General features: G+C 34.5%; 2 protein-coding genes across 2 annotated transcripts in view; one reads left to right on the top strand and one right to left on the bottom strand.

Moving 5' to 3' along the window:
- The window catches only part of CEP85L (centrosomal protein 85kDa-like), a 152,825-nt gene that overhangs the window by 60,120 nt on the left and 72,887 nt on the right, over window positions 1–19,818 (top strand). The gene's annotated exons all lie outside the window — the stretch shown is intronic.
- Window positions 5,231–5,389, bottom strand: PLN (phospholamban). Its single transcript, XM_006878998.1, has one exon. It carries the CDS (start codon window positions 5,387–5,389, stop codon window positions 5,231–5,233), a length of 159 nt encoding a protein of 52 aa, XP_006879060.1.

Genomic DNA, 19,818 nt, shown 5'->3' on the forward strand with positions numbered 1-19,818 from the left:
AGAAGAGTATTGAATGTACCATGGACTGCCAAGAAAACAAACAGATTCATCATAGAGAGGATTAAACCAGGCTGCTCCTTGGAGGCAAGAATTCTGGGGCTTTGTCTGACATACTTTGGACATGTTCTAAGGAGAGACAGGTCCTTGGAGAGGGACGTAATGCTTGGTAGGGTGGAGAGACAGCGCAGGAGGGGAAGACCCTCTATCAGTGACTGGAATAATCAGGATGGGTGTGTCAGAGGCAGTGTGATTGGCACAAAATAGATCAGGGTTTAGGGTTGTTGCTATGAGTCACAAATGACTCGACGGCACATAACAACAACAACAACAACAGATGTTATAAGCATATTGAGTTAATAAGTAACAGTTAAGAAATTTGAAACTGATTAACATGAAAAACTTTAAATCTTGGTACCCGTCTCAGTCTAACTTCTAATTTGTTTAATGGACTTAAAAACAAAGCCATTCATGCTAAAGAAACTTGAAACAAAGCTATCATAGTGTGATAGAAATAATATTAACTTGGAAGTGTATATTTATCATTTCTAGTTCTGTGTGACCCAGAACCTATTGCTTAATTTCTCTGGCCTCAATTGTCTCATCTATAAAATGAGATGGTAAAAAAGTCATTAGTAAAGTTTTTTTATTAATTTCTATGTATCAGAATGAAAGAATTATTTATTAAAAAATTAAATTGGGTCAAGATTAAAGGAGTTGTATCATATATAAAGAAATAGATATCAGATAAAGAAAAATATGTATCAGGTAAAGGAAAATGTGTAGCTTCTGATATATCTAGGTCCTAAAATGGAAATGGGTAAACTTCTTGATCTAGAAATGTTTTGTTTTGTTTTTTCCCCAGGATAATTCTTTACAGGATATTTTAATTGGGAAGCCAAGTATCTTTAGAATTTTTGAGAAATCTTACCACTTACCAATGGCATTTTCTGAAACAAAAACTTTAAAAAATTTATTTCCTTTCAATCTAAAAGGGAAAAGTCTAATATAATTCATCTTGTCTCTTAAAAGAATGTGTATGATGTTCAAATACAGCTAGTAAACTCTCGCCACAAAGAGGGACTCTTACAATCCTGAAAGGAATTATAAAAGTCTACATGTAACACTAGAGTCCCCCAGAACTTTGTAACTCTTACTGTATCTCATTTGATCTGCACAACTCCTTCCTTCTTTTTCTCCTATGAGAGATTATTATTCTAGCTTAGTTATTTTGCTGTTTTCACAAATTAACCCACAGTTATTATTAAACAAGCTTTAGTGATTGATTTCCATGGTTTCCAGCAAAATGAGCAAGCCTGCTAGTACTCCAGAGCATCTGGATGAACAAGCCACCCGTGCCTTTACTTCATCCAGTTTTTATAGGCTTGCATGTTCAACATCCTCTTCTGACCTGGTTCCTTGCTCTGCTCTACCTCCCACCTGTGACATGCTGTCTGACTGTACCAGGACTCTGACCAGAGAGAAAACCAACTGCACACTCTCCCCATTCGCCCACCTCAGGCCAGGATGAGAATATGTAAGAGCATGTTGTCCACTTCTCTTGGTGCATTTTCTTTTCTTTTTCATTTTATTTTTTTCTTTCTTTTCTTTTTCTGAATTTCACCGTGTTTGGAATGAGGGTGTGCACTTACACACACAGCAGTATCACTGGATTCCTCTAAGGCTACACTCATCTCTGTGAGGAGTAAACAGTTGTTTATCTCCTTTTCTCATCCCTACGATGTTTTGATGATTTGACTTGAAATCATTATAAAAAAAAAGATTATATAACCTTATGTCTTTGAGTTATGGAGGGGTGAAAGGGCTTGACAGCTAGTAATTGTAACATATTGTGAATTTATTGGGAATTTTCTCTCATATAAAAAACATAAACCATGCAAGTTCTACAAAAGTAACTTAAACAACTACGTTTTTATCTAATTTGGAATAAGAATGAAAAATTGCTAACTGGGTTGTTAATTTCTGTATTTTATCTTCCAAAAAAAAAAAGTGTTTCCTTTGTTTATTTTTATAAATTGTCCTAATCTTCCAACAGAATCTGTAAATATGTGGGCATTATGACACTCAGTCATTAGGATATTAAGATCCATTAAGGTAACTGAGAAGCATATATTGATTTTTGTCAGTGTTTTTGAATAAATGTTCCTTTTTTAACATTATTATAGATTTTGTTAGTACTGCCATGTTAATTTATAGACATTTTAGTGTGTTGTTACTTAATAAAAACACATCTTTTAAATATTTATCATTCTCTTGCTTTGCCAGAAAACTAAAAAATAATCAAGGATTAGTAAATCTGTAGTTAGTAAGAAAGGCATTATTTTGTGTAGGTCTGCCCTCTTGTGTCTGTATGAGGAAAATTGTTTTGTGTTTTGGTGTTTTGTTTTTTTTTTTTAAATTTGAGAATAACCCATAACTCCTAAATACTCTGTAATTGGATACATTACACAGACATACCGCGTTTTATCATGCTTCAGTTTATTGCATTTCACAGACACACTCCACACCACCCCCTCACCTTGTGGCATCCCTGTGTTAAGCAAATCTCAATGTCATTTTTCCCAGCACCATGTACTCATATCTTCTCTTTCTGGTTATTTTGACAATATTTCAAACTATCATAAACCTGTTACACATTTAAAGTTTAGTGCACTGGGAAATAAAAAAAAATTAGTATGACTTGCTTTATTAAATACTTATTTCAGCATGTAAGGTAGTCTGGAACTGAACTCCCAATCTTTCCATGATCGGTTGTAGTCTTAGTAATGATACGCATGTATCAAAGAACAATTTTGTTATGTTCTGAAATATTTTAAAAATTATTTATTCTTAAAACTAAATTAAGAATTCTAAAGTAGAAATTATTTGAATTCTTGATATTTAAAGTCCAAGTGCATTTTTATTACATTCTTTTGTTTATAAACCATATATAATAAGCAAGATTAATACATTTCATTTAAGGAATGAACTTTTATTTTACACTGTAATCTTAGTAATAGTATTTTGTAATCCTTGAGGTATAAGCTTTCAATTTTGGTAAGGTTTAATTTAATTCAATTTTTTCATCTTCAGAATATAGAGATTTAATGAACAAAATTTACTTCATCATATGGAGGAAAACTTCATTTCACATTTGTAATTTGAAGTTGTTATAATGCACAGTGTAATAAAAAGGAATCTCACTTATTTCAGCTAGCTCTATTATCTTAAGATCAGTCCAACTATATAATAGAACACAAATTTTTTTCACGGGTAATTAACTGTGACTAGTGAGGTGAATGACCTGTTAAAACTTTCTGGTTTGTATGAAAGGTACTTCAGCCGGAAGGTGAAGCTTTGTTGAAACAAAACCAAAACAACAAAATCTTTTCCCTTTTTTCTCATAAAATTGAGCCCCCTTGGGGAATTTAAAGGCAATATCTCTCCTTCATTTATACTTGTGTTAGAAACTGAGATCAATATTGAATTTCAGATTATTTTACTAGTCATCTTTTAGAAAAATCTCATGGTAAATTATATAATCTGTATTCCTTTAATAGAATTGCTCTATCAGGGATATGTCTTGAACTGAGGGTAAAGGTCAATGGATTATATACTCTAGGGATTAACATTTCTGTCTTAATTTTAAACTACCTAAACCATTAAATTTTGGTGCATATACTTTCAAGACCTGTTTTTATTTAACACTAAATTTTACTTAATACAAGTTGTTGGAGGATCTTCTAAAATAATGAGAGGAGAAATGGAAAGAAAAAAAAAAGAAAAAGCTAGAACTCAGGAATAGTTGCAGATTAGCAGGTTTGAATCTCTAGTTTATTCAGGTAGCCTCCAAAATAGTAGATATTTACCATCTGATTGATGTTATTAGGTGCCACCAAGTCGAGAACGACTCATAGCAACCCTCTGAACAAAAGATTTGGACCTAGTTCTCTCCTGTGCCATTCTCACACTTCCTGAAACATAAGAGCATGTTGCAGCAGGCACCCTATCACTCAGTCTGGTTGAGGGTCTCCTTTCCTTAGTTGATAGGTTAGGAAGACATTTCCTTTTAGAAACAATAGAAGGGGGGAAAAATCAAAAGTATAAGGAGAGAAAATTTTTTAAATACCATAAGTGATTATTTTTTGTCATTATCTTTTATTCTCTTGCTTTTCTTTATTATGTATAAGGTTGTAATAGAAGACCATCTAGAAAATTATTTTCATGATTCCAAGATACAGTAAAGCAAGTTAATGTAGTGCAGCTCAGATAATAAACTGTTGTTATGTGCCATCCAGTCACTTGGATAATAAACTATAGTGCCTTAAATTAAACATAGAGTGTATTTGTTGTTGTTAGTAATTGCTGATTAAGTTAACCACAAGTTCTTAATTGTTGACCATAATGTCTTATATTTATCTATGTTGTTGTTTACCGTTGAGTCAAGCAGACCCTCCAGTGGGTTTCCAGAGGCAGTTAATCCCACGGGAGGAGATTGCCCATCCTTCTTCTGTGGAGCATCGGGTGGTGGCCTCAAACCATGTGCCTTTGAGATTGCAGTGCAGCATCTTGTCACTAGGCCACTACAATTCTGTAATTTCTTGGAAAACTATTCAAGAGGAATTATATTTATGTATGGTTATAATCTTATTTTTACTTGATTGTTAAAACATCTTAAACTGTTAATGGTAGTATAGAAAAATAATACAGTTTCTATTTTAGAATGGAGATTTTGATAAAGAACTAGTGGGCTGGTTGGGAAAATGACACTTGATTTGAATTACTGTGTTGGGTCTTTGTGAAGGCCTGAAAAATACTTAGTAGCTATCAAAATAGTCTTTATAGAATATAATTTACATGTACCTCAAACAATGAAGACAAAGCTTTTTAAGTAAAGTTGATAGCAGTGCAGTTTCACAACTAAATTCCTATCATATCCTTGGAATAGATTTGAAATAGAACTTTATAAGCCATAGCAAAGAAGCAATTACGTTACACACACTACAGTAATTTTAAAGTAAATTTGTGAAAATAAAGCACTAATTATGTTTACAAGAATCTGGCAGGTGAATAAATTTGTAGACACACTTGTTTGGTCTGAATCTTGACCATTTCACACAAATTCTTCTACTCGGGAAGCAGTCTTGCATACAGTATAGTTTTCCCTTCTTCATGGGCTGATGAATGAGAAGCTGATGTGGTAATCTGTAGAGCTGGTGGTGGCAGCAGAACGTCAGAGAAGCATCACGATGATGCAGATCAGCAAGAGGCATATGAGGATGAGACAGAAATTGATAAAAAGGTTCTGGAGATTCTGACGTGCTTGCTGGGGCATTTCAATGGTTGAAGCTCTTCTTATAGCAGAGCGAGTGAGATACTGAACTTTCTCCATGATACTGGATGGCAGAAAAATTTGAAGTTTTAAATGGTCAAGAGAAAAGAAGAGAGGTTGGCAGTCGAATGTGAGATCACTGTCTTCTTTTAGGTAGCCTGGAATATAAAAATAATAAACTGATGGGAAAAAATCACATGACTAACATGTTCCTTAAACAGCTAATCATAATTTTATCATAATTCATTTTCCTCAAAATGATTTGTATTTTTAACACCAAATGTCTCAGTCTGTAGGTGGTCCATGTGGGAGGGTAGGTATCTGGTTTTATTTCAACTAAGGAATACCAGGACTTACATCTTTCACGAGTTCTGACCTATTTCCTGAGGCAAAGGTTCTTTCTCTTAAGAATATTTCCCTATGAGAGTAATTGATGTACACATTTAGTGTACTAGAAGAAGCTCCAGAGAAAATCTTACAAGAAAGAAACATAACAAATTATTTACCAGGATACTTATTTTGACCCAAAATAAGAGTAAAAATTAGAACTATCTTATCAGAAATATAAATTGAAATTATATGGAGTTGCCACTACATAGAGCTATTTTTAATGACTTTTATAGAAAAACTTGATATTCAGTTGGAGACGATCAAGCTCAAGAGGCCTTTCACTGTGTACCGCACAGTTCCTCCTCGTAGGTTACCTGTATACAGAAACTGGCTTTTCATTTGCCTCCTTTCCATGTTCCTACAGGCTTTTGCTGCCTGTGAGACATGAACCATAATAACAGACAAAAAGCATAAATAACATGCTATAAAAATTAGATACATGCATAACAATGAAAGAGTTTTTCAAGGAGAAGAGTGAATTGGCAGGAGGGGGAACAGGGAGAAAAGTGCAACAATGAATGACTAGAAACCCTAAGTCTCTGTAAACTTTTCATTTAAATTAAAAAAAATAAAAATAGATAAAAAAAAAATGGTGCAAGTTAAATGCCCAGGCATAATCACTATTGAACATTTGCAGATATCATCGCTCAGATTTTGTTAGTCAACACTGATAGGTTTTGATGTTTGGAAAAAATAAGAAATAGAACAAATACTGAACATTACTGTCTAGAGGCAATGGCTGTTAACATTCAGTGATAGAGTATTGTTACTTAGATTCTTATCACCTTACTCTAGCTACTAGATACTTCTGCTCTATTTTCTGTATCTCTATCCAGCATCTAGAGCTCACATGAAATCCTTTCTCAACCTGTCAGCCCCATTCCAAAGAGAGTTGGACTAATGCTGGAGAGAACAGACAGGAGGATTTGAAAGAAGGGAAGAGGAAAGATGTATATATATACACCAGGCATAACTAATCTATATTTGCCATAGTTTTAGCACTTCGTCTTGGCTTTGTTGTAATTTGGATTACAGAGTTTTCATTTGATTTGAGACTCTGACCTTGATTGTAATGGTCTGTATTAAGGTGTTCCAAACAGCCAGCTTATATCATCAAGCTTCAGTCTCTTAGGAGAGTTAGTAACTCTTCTTTGTTGTCCTACCCAAGTGGTTGTTTACAAGCCTGGTTTTTTGACATTTTGAAGGCTGTTTATAACACTTCCTGCCCAGAAAATGGTAGCTTAAACTTAGTACCTTTAATTTCATTACTTCTGTTATAAATCTTCAGCTAAAACATTACAAAAAATAATCTTTTATAAAAAAGAAAGTATGCCCTCAGTTACTTTTGCTTTTATTTACATAATGTATAATAAAATTTTACTGTTGCGGATTTGTGAGGAAGATTGTTTTTGTTTAGATATTTGACTGGTAGCTTTATATGAGGCTATAGAACAGCACTGTACAGTGAAGGAAGGAATAAAAATTATCATTGGTAGGTAAGTTCCTACTTGAACTTATACTTTATTAAAGAATCAGGGCTTAAATGTCCTGAAATAAAAGACAAAATTGTATTGAAGTAACAATTATTCAGATAAACATGGGAAAAGAGGAAGCCAGCCAGGACTTAGTCATGATGCATATGCGGTGCTCATTCCTGTCCTGATGCCGGTGAGTGGTGCTTCAGTCACATGAAACATGTCACCTTTCCATAAATACTTCATCCCTCTTATGATTATGTCCTTTGCACATGTTGTTCTGACTGCCTGAAATACCCTTGTCTTCCACTCTACTCTTGATTCTTTACTTGGCAAACTTCCATTCACCCATAAGACCCTATTTAAAGAGCATTTTTTCAGTGAACTCTTTCGTTATTTTTTTAAGACAATTGGGTGTCTCTTCTGCCAGGTTTCCTGTTTTACTTTGTTATTACCTATTATCAGGGTACTTAAAGCCAGATTGTATTTTAATTTCACTTTACTTATTTGTGTATATCCAAGTAGATGTTAAGATTTTAAAGGACCATATCTTGATTTTGTACCTTAGTAAACCTTATGTATAGTTGATACTCTGTAAATAAATAATGAAGTTGAATAACATCTTTTATGATTAAAATTTTTAGAAAATTATTGGTCAGAGATAGTATTGTATTTGGTAGACTTTGTAGAATTTTGATAGCTGAACAGTTAATAGTAAATACTCCTCTCAAGGATCTTTCTGTCACAGATAGAGAAAATGTTTAGACATTTCTCTAACTTCAGGGTCTCTTAACAGAGTATAACCTGAACTGATGATAGAAAGAGAATTGATGCCTTTGAGTTGTGGTGCTGGAGAAGAGTGTTGAATATACCATGGACTGCTAGGAGAACAAACAGGTTTGTCCTGGAGAGGGTGAAGCCGAAATGTTCCCTGGAGTCAAGGATTCTGAAGCTTCGTCTGACGTATTTGGGGCATGTTGCAAGGAGGGACTGGTCCTTGGAGAGGGACATCATGTTTGGGAGTATGGAGGGACAGCGCAGGAGAGTAATACCCTCGATGAGATGGATCGATTCTGTGAGTGGAGTGGTGGGAATGAATGTGATTGAGACAGCAAGGTTGGCCCAGGATAGAACGGGGTTTAGGGCTCTTGTAGATAGGGTCGCTGTGAGTCTCAAATGACTCGATGGCATATAACAACAGCAACATATTTAACAAGGTTTTGCACAAACTTTGTATATTTGGTGTTTGAGAGTTAATAAGAAGTATAATATATTGTCTCTTTTCAACTTTAAAATACTAAAGTGATCTATAGTATTTCTTTATAATTTTATGTTGAAAGCAGAAACTGATGGACATTACATAGTTAGCTGTGCACATTCGATGTGTTAGGCACAATTTATTTTACAGGCATTGACCTCTGGTGTATGGTATTCTAACTCTGTTGAACATCCAAAGTCATTATGGTAATAATTAAATCAGATTTTATCCACATAGAGTTTCCTGTCATACTGAGAATTTAAAAGCTGTGTGGGAATAGCACAGTCTTATTTTGGGAGCTCTGTGGGATCTTCACCACACTTGATGATTTATGGTATGGCCGTCTAGTGTTTATTGTTCTTTTCTCTGTAATTTTAATCACACTGAATTTAGAAATATTGCAGTTCTTTTCCCCACCCCTCTGGTTAATAGAGTAATATTTGATGAAGAGCCTGGGAAAATAAGCAGCTTAATGTTACTTAAATGTCATTTGACATTTTAAAAGCATTTTTTTTAAGATAATCATAAATAGATCATGATGGAATGTTCTAACCTTGTTCTCTGCTGTTGAGTTGCTTTCAACTCATAGCAACCCTATGTACACCAGTTCTGAACCCTACTCTGACATACCTACCCGCATTACCTCAGCCACTGACTTAGTCCATCTCATTCAGGGTCTTCCTCACTTGCGCTGTCCCTCCACCCTCACAAGCTTGTTGTCCCTCTCCAATGACTGGTCCCTCCTTGCAACATGCTCCAAGTATGCCAGACAGAGCTACAGAATCCTTGCTTCCAAGGAGCATCCTCGTTTCACCCTCATCACAGGGTGAACCTGTTCATTTTTTTAGCAGTTCTCCAGCACCACAGCTCAAAGGAATCAATTCTTTCATCCCTAGTCATTGTCCAGCTTTCTAACTTTGCATACACAAACAGCATTGAGAGTGAAATTGACTTTATTTTTTAAAAGAATGACATTGTGTAAAAGTTAGCTATTTTGGGACAAAAGGAATAAAGACACAGTAAAGATTAATTATGTAGTCATCTAGACCCTACATCAGAATACTAAAAATGTAAAAAATGATTTATAAGAAACTGGTGATAGCAGTCCCTGATCTGTTTACCAAATCCTTCTACCTTGTCTCTGGAGTTGCATGTAGGTAAAGGCAGAAAAGTTTCTTGTTAAGTGTCTTGTATTTTTGTGCAGTTGAAGATGATCCTAATTTTTTGAGAGATTGGAAGAATAGAGCTAATTCCTTTCTATTCTTGTTGTATTCTAAAACTTTTGGTTATCTTCTTTACCTGTCTTGCTCAAAGGAGGTGAAATTAGGAAGTAAAAAAAAGTAAACTTTAAAAGTATTCAGATTTTTTTTGAAGTTCAAGAAGCAAAGAGACCCACAGACATTTTGGGTTTAAGGTATTATTAGATCAGGTTCTGTAGAAGTCTGCACTTTGCCCATAGTTAATTTTACTTCAACATGGAATTAGATGCATTCTTGTGTAAAAGAAATCACAGACTTTGAAAGCCAGTGCCTAACCCTGTGCTTTTCTATACAATATCTAGTAATAGTTTATGTGCTGCTGAGAGTTTACTATTGAACCTTAGTTTTTGGTTGTTAGAATGCAGACTAGACACGGCCATCTAGTTGCTTCCTACTCTGATCTGCCATTAGACTTCTGAGGCTGTAAACTGCAAGGGGAGGCTGCCCACCATCTTTCTTCCACAGAGCTGCTAAAGCACACCAGAACTCCCTACTTTTTGGTTTTTGTGATATGCTGTTGTTGTGTACTGTAGAGTCAGAACCCACACATAGCTGACCTTCCCTGTGGGTTTTCAGAGACAGTTAATTGCACGGGAGGAGACTGCCCATCCTTTCTGGAGAATTTTTTTATGGGATTAGGAATTTCACCTTTGCCCCTCCTCTCCTCTGTGTGTGTGTTTAAGTAATTGTGGGCATATTTGACTAACAAGGGAAATAGATAAATCCAGTTGGACAGATAAATTTTTAGCCCCCACCTCCTTCATTTAAATTGATTGTCCAGAGATTGAATTTTCATAACCAAGATTCTGTGGTTTTTTTGTGTGTTTTTAAAAATTTTATTATTTTGTGTGTGTACTGTCAAAACAGATCTGAGTGGTACAAGAGGAGATTGCCCGTCCTTCTCCAGCAGAGCATCTGGTGGATTGGAACCGTGTGCCTCTGGGGTTGCAGTGCAGCTTCTTGCCACTAGGCCACCAGAGTTCCCTCCAAGATTCTATGTTGTGATAATGAATCTGTGTTACTATTATATTTGCATTTTAGATTTTGCAACTATTTTCTGCCATTTCCATAGATAAGCTGGAGATGACTGTGTATGTGTCTCTTTTGGTTGTTTCATTAAATCAGGGAAGTTCATTTAGATTTATCATTAATATGTGGCATTCTGAAACTTCTAAAAGTCATTTCAGTTTTTCAGATTGCCACTTCAAAACTTGAAACTTTTATTTGAAATAGCTTTTTGGCAGCAACATTTCAGAACTCTGTTGGTCTAGACTGGCAACATCAAAGAACTAGATTATTGATTAGTCTGTTTCTACTTGCTGCAAAAAGAATTTTGTAGTGTATTCTTGACCCCTATATAGACCTCAAAATGAAATGATTCCTTGCCTTGAAGCTCTACAGTGAAGAAATCATAAAGACAGAGAGCTTTTCTCTTTAAAATTGACATCTGTGGTGTTGCATTTCCCATAGGTTTCTTTTCGTAAAACACTGAAGTAATGATTTAAAAATATTTTTGTATGTGATCTATTTCTTAACTCTTTAGGAGATGAACCTCAGCTTCCTTTTATCTATTTTTTAAATGTAGAGGAGGAACTATCGGGGAGAGTTTTAAGAAGAAAAAAAAAGAGTGAGTTCGTCAACTCCTTTTTTCACTCACCCCTCCCCAGTTTAGAAGACTGGAAGGTGAAGTACAATTAAAAAAGCACTAGAGGGCCTCAGTTGACTATACACCTTCTAAGGGCGAGGGAGGCATGCGCTGTGTTCATTTTAATAGATTTGTTTAGTAACACTTGTCATACTAAATACAAGGTAGAGGAAGTACATAGATGCACTATTTCTGGGAAAAAAACCCCAGCTAGATCTCATTTGATGTAGGTCACTTTAATTTAAGGGTATTTTCCTTGATTTCTAACGGTTAGATTTTACTCCTTTGCCAGTGTTAAGCATCATGTGTTAATTCATGGTGTAGGTTTAAATTACTGGATTGGGATGAATAAAAAGCAATATTTCTCCATTCAAGTACCTTAAAACTCATTGGATACTGGAAATAGTAGAATGACAGAATCAAAAATGAAACTGCGAAAAGCTAAGGATTGAAAGTACTGAAGAAAAGTACTTAAGTGTAGATTTTGTGAAAAATTTTGAGGGGGAATTAGTAACCTCAATTCCTTTAATTAACTTAGTGGATGGATCAAAGCATGAAGCAAATAAAAGGAAATTGTTTTGTATATGGCAAATGTTTTTAAAGTTTGCACATTTACGTTCTGTTTTCCAGGCATATTGTTCAATAATTAAAAAAATCAGGAGAGTACTGTTTATAATGTCTCAAGTGTAAATTAACTTTAAATGAAAAGCAGAATGGTTTTAAATGAAAATAGAAATTTGCGTCTCTACACTTGCCTTTTGGCTTGCCAGTTACAGTGTTTGAAATTTCTGTTTTGTTCTGCTGGTGGCATGATTTATTTTTAACCAATCCTGATCGGTGTTTAGGGCATATGGTTTAGAGTCAGAAAACCTGTGCTTTAGCCAGTACCTCCCCCCCCACCCCGTACATAACATAGAGATATGTAATACATAAGCAAGTAAGAGGATCAAGAAGGATATTTGTATGCATCAGAACATTTAAAAAATTGTTCTTTAAAAATAAGTGAGTTTTTATTGATCTCATTTCTAGGACTGTTTTGAAATAAGAATGCACTAATTCAGAGGTAATTTAGCTTTTATATTTTTAACATGTAAATTTTTCTTTCTTTGAACTTCTCTGAATTTATACAGCTGTTATTCTTGTGACCAGTTAATTCGTGAGATTAAGAAACAATGTATGTAATTTTGTGATCAGAGTCAATTTATTCCTGGAGTATAATTTTTCTACTAAGATGCCAGATACTAGAGTTTTTAGAAATAATGATGTGAGACTCCTTATTAAAGGTGACATTTTCACAGAGTTTTATTTTTCAAATTTTTTTTTAATTTTAAAATTGTGATTTGATAAAAGTTTATGGCACAAATTGGCTTTGCATTTAACCATTCATGCACATTTTGCTTTGTAGCATTGATTAAAGTCACTCTGTTCTTCCCAGTGCTTCCCTATGATTCTTGTTTCCATTAATTTTTCTTTCCTACCTATTCCTACTTTTTTGTGCTTTATCCCAAGTGTATGTTGCCTTTTTATTCATGTATGATAGATTTCTCCCTCCCCGTTGTAAAACTTAATTTTTTCCCACAGTATACGTATCATCTAAATTTTTCCATTTTATTTCATTTAATATGTAACAGATTTTTTTTAGCATTTTGTTTTAAATGTTATGCCCTTATAAGCAAAGGCTTATGTAAGTTTTATCAAGTAATGAACTTGAAATTGAGGCATACTGTCGAGAATTTGAACATTCATTTTATAACTCCAGAATTTCTATTAACCTGGACACATTATTTAGTGAAGGGTGACTTTCATAGAGAATTTTTGCTCTTCCTAGAAATTGCCTACTTTTTGAGTACTATATAATAGGAAAAAGTTCAGTATTATAAAAAAAAAGGTCTATGACGTCCAATTTGAAGTGTAGGAATTTGATACTTGAATGGAATTTCATAAATATGCACATAAAACAATTGAACCTGGTGGCTTACATCAAAGGGAAAATGTTTTATTTAAAGAGCAATATTGAGACACAGTGGTAGAAAAGTTATAATTTGCATGAGCTCACGTAATTAAAGATTTCTCATCTACAATGAGCAGTAAAGTTATCATGAAGCTAAGCATTTTAGAAGTAAATTTTGTTTTTGCATATGCTTGAAAATAAAAATAATTATATAAAACCAGTCATATTATGATTGAAAGAAATTTTAGAATGAGGAAACATTGTACATGTGTATTAGAGGATTGTTAAAGTAGATTTCAAACAGAAGTGATACTTCTCCCCCCCCAGCATCTCATTCCTCTATATTTCTCACCTTCCTTTCATTTAAATGCAGAAGAGGAAAACTGAAGAACATTAGCAAATACTTGACTACATTCATTGCTACGTAGAATAAACAGTTATGTGCCTCAAAATATTTAGGAGCATTTGTGTTGTCTTAAAAATGATTTTTCTGTAAAAAGAAAAGCCTATACTTTATAAAGAGGGCTTTAAGAGTATTTTAAAAGTAGCTTGCATTATATATTCTAAGATGCCATTATTCCTACTGCATTATATTTATTGTAAGAAATCAGTATCATATTGAAAATAGACATTTGATGGCACCAACTACTCTAGATGTAAAATAGACAGCCTGGTCTTGCCCTGTTTGTCAGCAGATTAACAACAAAATAAACTATCACTGTCATGAAATACAGAAACATACGAGAGAGATTATTAAATTGACAGTTCATATTTGAGAGGCAAAATAAAAGTGAGCTTTGACAGTCCACATACAAACCAGTAACCAGGGTCAAAGAGGAATAGGAGCCAGATTACAGAGTTTAATTCTTTATGTTAATTCTTCCTGTCATTGAATGGATGCAGTTTTATTTAAAAATTAAACTTTTTCTCATATCAAACATTTAATTTTCCAAGTTTGAACTAAAATTTGCAAAATATGATGAACTTTTTAGAAAGTACCTTTGCATTTATAAACTAAAATTACCCAAATGAATAAAGTCTCCTTACCTTGGGTATTGTGATGGTCCTTTCAGTTGTGAGTTTTAGAAAATCTTAGGAGTAATCAGCTGGGAAGTTTTCTGACTCTGTTACCAGGTTTATGGGAACAATTGAAGTAGTGGGGGAGAAAAGTATTCTAGAGAGGTCTTATGATGTCACCCAGGAATTCTGAAGTTTTGATTGGTTAGGCATAGTTTTATCACAACCAAGCACTTCAGATCTTTCTTTATCTTCAGGCATGGAAAAGTCATTAACACTTTGTGCTCTTTTTCTTTTTTTAATTTAAAGAAGGTATGGCAGATAAAGAAAAATAAGTTTGAAATAGTGTTCAGTTCTCATTAAGAATTCATGTATCTTCAAGCTTAGAGATAATTGTGTCCTGTACCTGATGGAGATGATACCGAAGAGCTAAAATGGTAAGAGAAACAGGAATTTTAATAGGATCAGAATATTAATGTGAGTTGACTCAAATAATTTTCCACAGAGTTATTGCTGCAGCTTTAAAATATTCTGCAATTAAAAAAAGAATAAAAAAAGAAAAATTTTCAGAACATCAAATTTTATACCTTATTTTATTTGCATTTTTCACTACTCTGTTTATTGGGGAAGGAGTAGTAAAAAAAACCTAGGCTATTAACTACTTTAAAATTAATTTTATCTTTTATTATAAAGTAAGAATAACGAATATATTTAACTCCTCACCTCATTTTGATCTTTAACTATATATAATAGACAGTTAAGCTTGGAATAGTTTCGAGAAGGAAGACTCAAATATTTTCCACTAAATAGAGCGCAGTAGAAAAGTGGAGATAACACCTTATGCGACCTGGAAAACAAGGTTCTGGGACACAGAACAGGTTGCAGTGATCCTAAATAGTAAGTTCCGTGCAAAACGGGTTCATTATATGAAATTAAAACTAAAGTATATTACCCCAGAAAAGTTATAATTTACAAATTTAAGTATTTAAAAAATGATTTTGCTATTTTAAAAAGCTGCATTAAATTACCTTAAAAATATTCTAGCTTTTTAAGTAATAATGAAAAGAATGACATAGAGTCATAGATTTCTAATCAGTTTATCCTAGTTCATAAGGCTTTATTGCCATAGGCATGCATATGTTGAAAACTTAAGTTATGTAGTATTTATAAATGTATATCATTCATTTAATATAGTACTTATCCTAAAACTTGTTCTGTAGAGGAAATTTTAATAAGTGGAGTGGTAGTTTGAACTAAATAAGACAGTTAAGCTTATAGTAGAGCTGGGAAAGGAAACTCTTACTATAAGTCTCCTCTTTTCTGTTAATTTTTAGTTTTGTTTATTGGATTTACTTAAATTATCAAACTTGCAATTCTGATTTTTAGATTTTAGTGTATTATTTTGGGGGCCTGTTCTTTAGAAAGTAGCATTCACAAAAAGAAAAAATCAGTATTTAATTTTTAAAAGATATTTTAAAACAGCACTGAAAAATAATGGCTTGAACTAGAAATTTCTCAAGTTTATGTCATTATTAATTTGTTTATACATTTCATTAACCATAACAATCTTTTAAAAAAGATGATTTTAAAAAAAATATTTTTTATGTTTATAAAAGACCAAAATGACCTTGTTTCACGTTCTTTATGGGTAACTGAAATGTGTAGCAGCACAGCTTATGAGTCCTTAAATGGAGATGATTTTGACTTCTTCCAAAGAAAGAGAAAATCCATTTCTGGAGCATATCTCTCTAAGAATCAGCCAAAACTAACTATAAAGTAATTATCTCAAAAAAGAGTTTCTGTAAATATTGCAAACGGAAAAGTAAACATAAGATTATAGGAATACTGATTAAATATTGCTGAATACTTGATTAGCATATTTTTTCCTTTTAGTCTTATATAACAAATATTTCTTGTAATTATAAATTATCAATGATAACTGATAATTGATGATATGAAACCTAGAAGCCTAAAATAGTATGTAGTAATTGCCAAGGGTAACAACCGCTAAGGAGTAGATGAGTATTAAAATCTATCTGTCTATCTATCTATCTATCTATCTATCTATCTATCTATCTATCTATCTATCAAATTGTAGTTCTCCAGTAGATTGGCATTTTGTTAAAAACAATTCACTGTGTCATATATCTACTAAGAAGTAAAAGAGGTGAAAGTAGATGGATTATTGCAAGTTTGCTACTATTAAGTAGTTGTCATCTGTTTAAGAATGTAGATCCTTGTAGCTTGAACACTACACAAAAGCAACAACACCAAACCAAAATGGTTGCTCTCAAGTATATTCTAACTCCTAATGACCCTGTGTGACATGGTAGGAGAACTCACCAACATAAGCATACATTATTTTTATAGAAAGAGACTGCCTCAGCTTTTTACTACAGAGAGGCTAGGAGGTTTGAACCACTGACTTTTTTGTTAGTTTCTGAATTTTTTAACCCTTATGCCCCAAAGGAACCTATCTTCTAGGGAAATAGAACTAATAATACATACTTTTTTTATTTTGGTTTAACTTTTTAAAAAAAGCAGATTATCCGAGAGGCTGGGCTCTATGAGGAGAAGCGTGGCATTAGGATTGGTGGAAGATCTATCAACAGTCTGCGTTATGCAGATGACACAACCCTGCTCGCTGAAACTGAGGACCTCATGCACTTACTGCAGAGTGTCAAGGACTGCAGCCTTCAGTATGGACGGAGGCTCAATGTCAAGAAGACAAAGATTCTCACTACTGGACCAATCGGTAGCATCAGGATGGATGGTGAAGAGATTGAGATTGTTCACAGCTTCAGTTTGCTCGGCTTCACAGTCAACACTCTTGGCACCAGCAAGCAGCCAGGAAATCAAAAAACATATTGCAATGGGAAAGTGCTGTTAGGGACCTCTCTAAAGTACTCAAGAGCAGTGGAGTCTCTCTGGAGACTTAAGGTGCGCCTGATACAGGGCATGGTCTTTGCTATCACTTGTTATGCATCAGAGAGTTGGACAATGACTAGGGAGGATAGAAGGAGAATTGACGCCTTTGAGCTGTGGTGCTGGAGAAGAGTATTGAATGTCCATGGACTGCCAAGAAAACAAACAGATCCATTCTAGAGAGGGTTAAACCAGGCTACTCCTTGGAGGCAAGGATTCTGGGACTTCGTCTGACATAATTTGGACATGTTGTAAGGAGAGACAGGTCCTTGGAGAGGGACATCATGCTTGGTAGGGTAGAGGGACAGCGCAGGAGGGGAAGACCCTCTATGAGGTGGATTGATTCAGTGACTGGGGTAATCGGGATGGGTGTGTCAGAGGCAATGTGATTGGCACAGGATAGAGCAGAGTTCAGGGCTGTTTTACATAGGGCCGCTATGAGTTGCAAGTGACTCGACGGCACATAACAACAACAACAACAACAACAAGTATTAGGCTGAATTAAACTCTTTGAAACATTACGTTTTAGTTTTAACCTGGTTTGCCAAGCAGAAAAAGGTTCAGTGAGACATTGATCATTTGAAATGTGATCATTAAAAGGTTAATCTAAAATTCCTTAACTAAGGGCTTGAAACTTTTCAGAGTTGCTTGGTCAGAATCTTTATATATAGTCAGACTATAGTTTGAATGTACTTTTGGTCACATGACCGTGTACAAATAACTTTCCTAAATTGCCTTATCTGCAGAATGATATTGTTGAGAGGTATGAGGTGAGAGGTACATAGTGACCAGCATAGATTTGGTGACATAATATCTGTTTAATGTCACTACTTATATTTTATTTTCCTTTAGAGGATTGAGTGATAACCTGGTGTTCATAAGTAGAGTTCTTTGAGATTTGATAGGATAAAAATTTGTACTAAGTTCAAAATGAAATTGAATTAATTTTCCAATTTTGTCTGTAGACCAAAACCTCAGCAGTATTAGCGGTTCATATAACTGTCACCATAGCAGTGTCAGATAATTTCAGATATTCTGGCAGTTATTGGTTATTTTTCACATCACTCTTGAATTGCCAGAGTTATTGATTATTATACAGTTGGTATATAGGGTTTTTGAAGATCTGTTATTTTGGAAGTGGATGACCAATCCTCCTTCCTAGTCTGTCTTAGTTTGGATGCTCCACTTTAGGACGATAAATGACAGATAAACAGTTTACCAAAAAGAGCTGGTAAAAGATACTTTCCCATTACAGAAATAACCAGTTGATTAATATCGGTCTTCCCAAAACCTTTGGTGCATGTGTCTTGTCCCATCCCTTTTTCTGTTCAACCAGCATCCCCTTCCACTTCTGCCTACCTTGTTCAGCATCTCCCAGACAACCCTTGTTATGATGGTTAAGGCCTCAAGTCACTACTGGGATGCCTCAAACTGCTCCCAATCTCTTAGGCTTGCTGCCATTCTTCCTTGAGTTTAGGAGGCACTAAGTTGTCTAAATCCCTATTACCAGGTTTAAGGAAGGATTTCTCTCTGAGGCAATACTGGGGAAAAGATCTTGCTCCTGAGCTTCTACTCCAGGTCTGTCGTCTTGTGATTTCTCTTTGTGGTCAGAAACCTCTCTGAAGTGCTAAAGAGCAGTGAGGTCATTCTAGAGACTAAGGTATGCCTGATCCAGGCCCTGATCTTTGCATTTATTTGCTATGCATCAAAGAGTTAGACAGTAGCTAAGGATGATAGAAAAAGAATCAAAGCTTTTGATTAGTGGTGATAGATAAGAATATTGAATGTACCATGGATTGCCAAGAGAACAAACCAGGTCTGTCTTGGAAAGAGTGAAGCCAAGTTTCTCCATGGAGGCAAGGATTTGGAAGCTCCATCTCACGTATTTTGGGCATATAACCAGGGAGGGACCAGTCCTTGGAGAAGGACATCATGGTTCGAAAGATGGAGTGACTGCATAGGAGGGGAAACCCTGGATAATATGGATTGACATAGTAAACTGGAGTAATGAGGGTAGATATGTTGGAATCTCCCTGTGAGACTGGCTCAGGGTTTAGAGCTATTGTACATATCATTGCTGTGAGTCAAAGGCAACTCGATCACACATCATAACAATGATAACAACAACAAAAACAACAATATATACTTGGTTCCAACTCATTGTTCCCTTTTGTGTGCAGAGAAACACATCACCAGGCCCTTCTTAGGAGCTTCTAGGTGAGTGCAAACTACCAACTGCAATCATTTAAACCACTCAGAGACATGGCTTGCTTTTCTGTGTGTAATATGTTAATAAAGAAGCACCATGCTATACTTTTAAAAAAATAATAAAATTTGTTTTGTTTTCTAATCTTACATATTTTATACAAAGTTTCATTTTAGGACAGTTTAGATTAATTGAATTATTTTAAAGCCAGTACAAGTGTGTTCCTGTATACCTTACATCTGGTATACCCTACATCTTATTTCTCCTTTTAGCATTTTACATTTAATAATATAGTTGTGGCTAAAATTGAGGCAGTCGTCCATAAAGTTACATTTTTGGAGATCTCTGGAGTGGCGGGATCTG

Source organism: Elephantulus edwardii, unplaced genomic scaffold (assembly GCF_000299155.1).
Source record: "Elephantulus edwardii isolate Elephantulus edwardi_28Jun2011 unplaced genomic scaffold, EleEdw1.0 scaffold00002, whole genome shotgun sequence".
NCBI classification, from domain to species: Eukaryota; Metazoa; Chordata; class Mammalia; order Macroscelidea; family Macroscelididae; genus Elephantulus; species Elephantulus edwardii.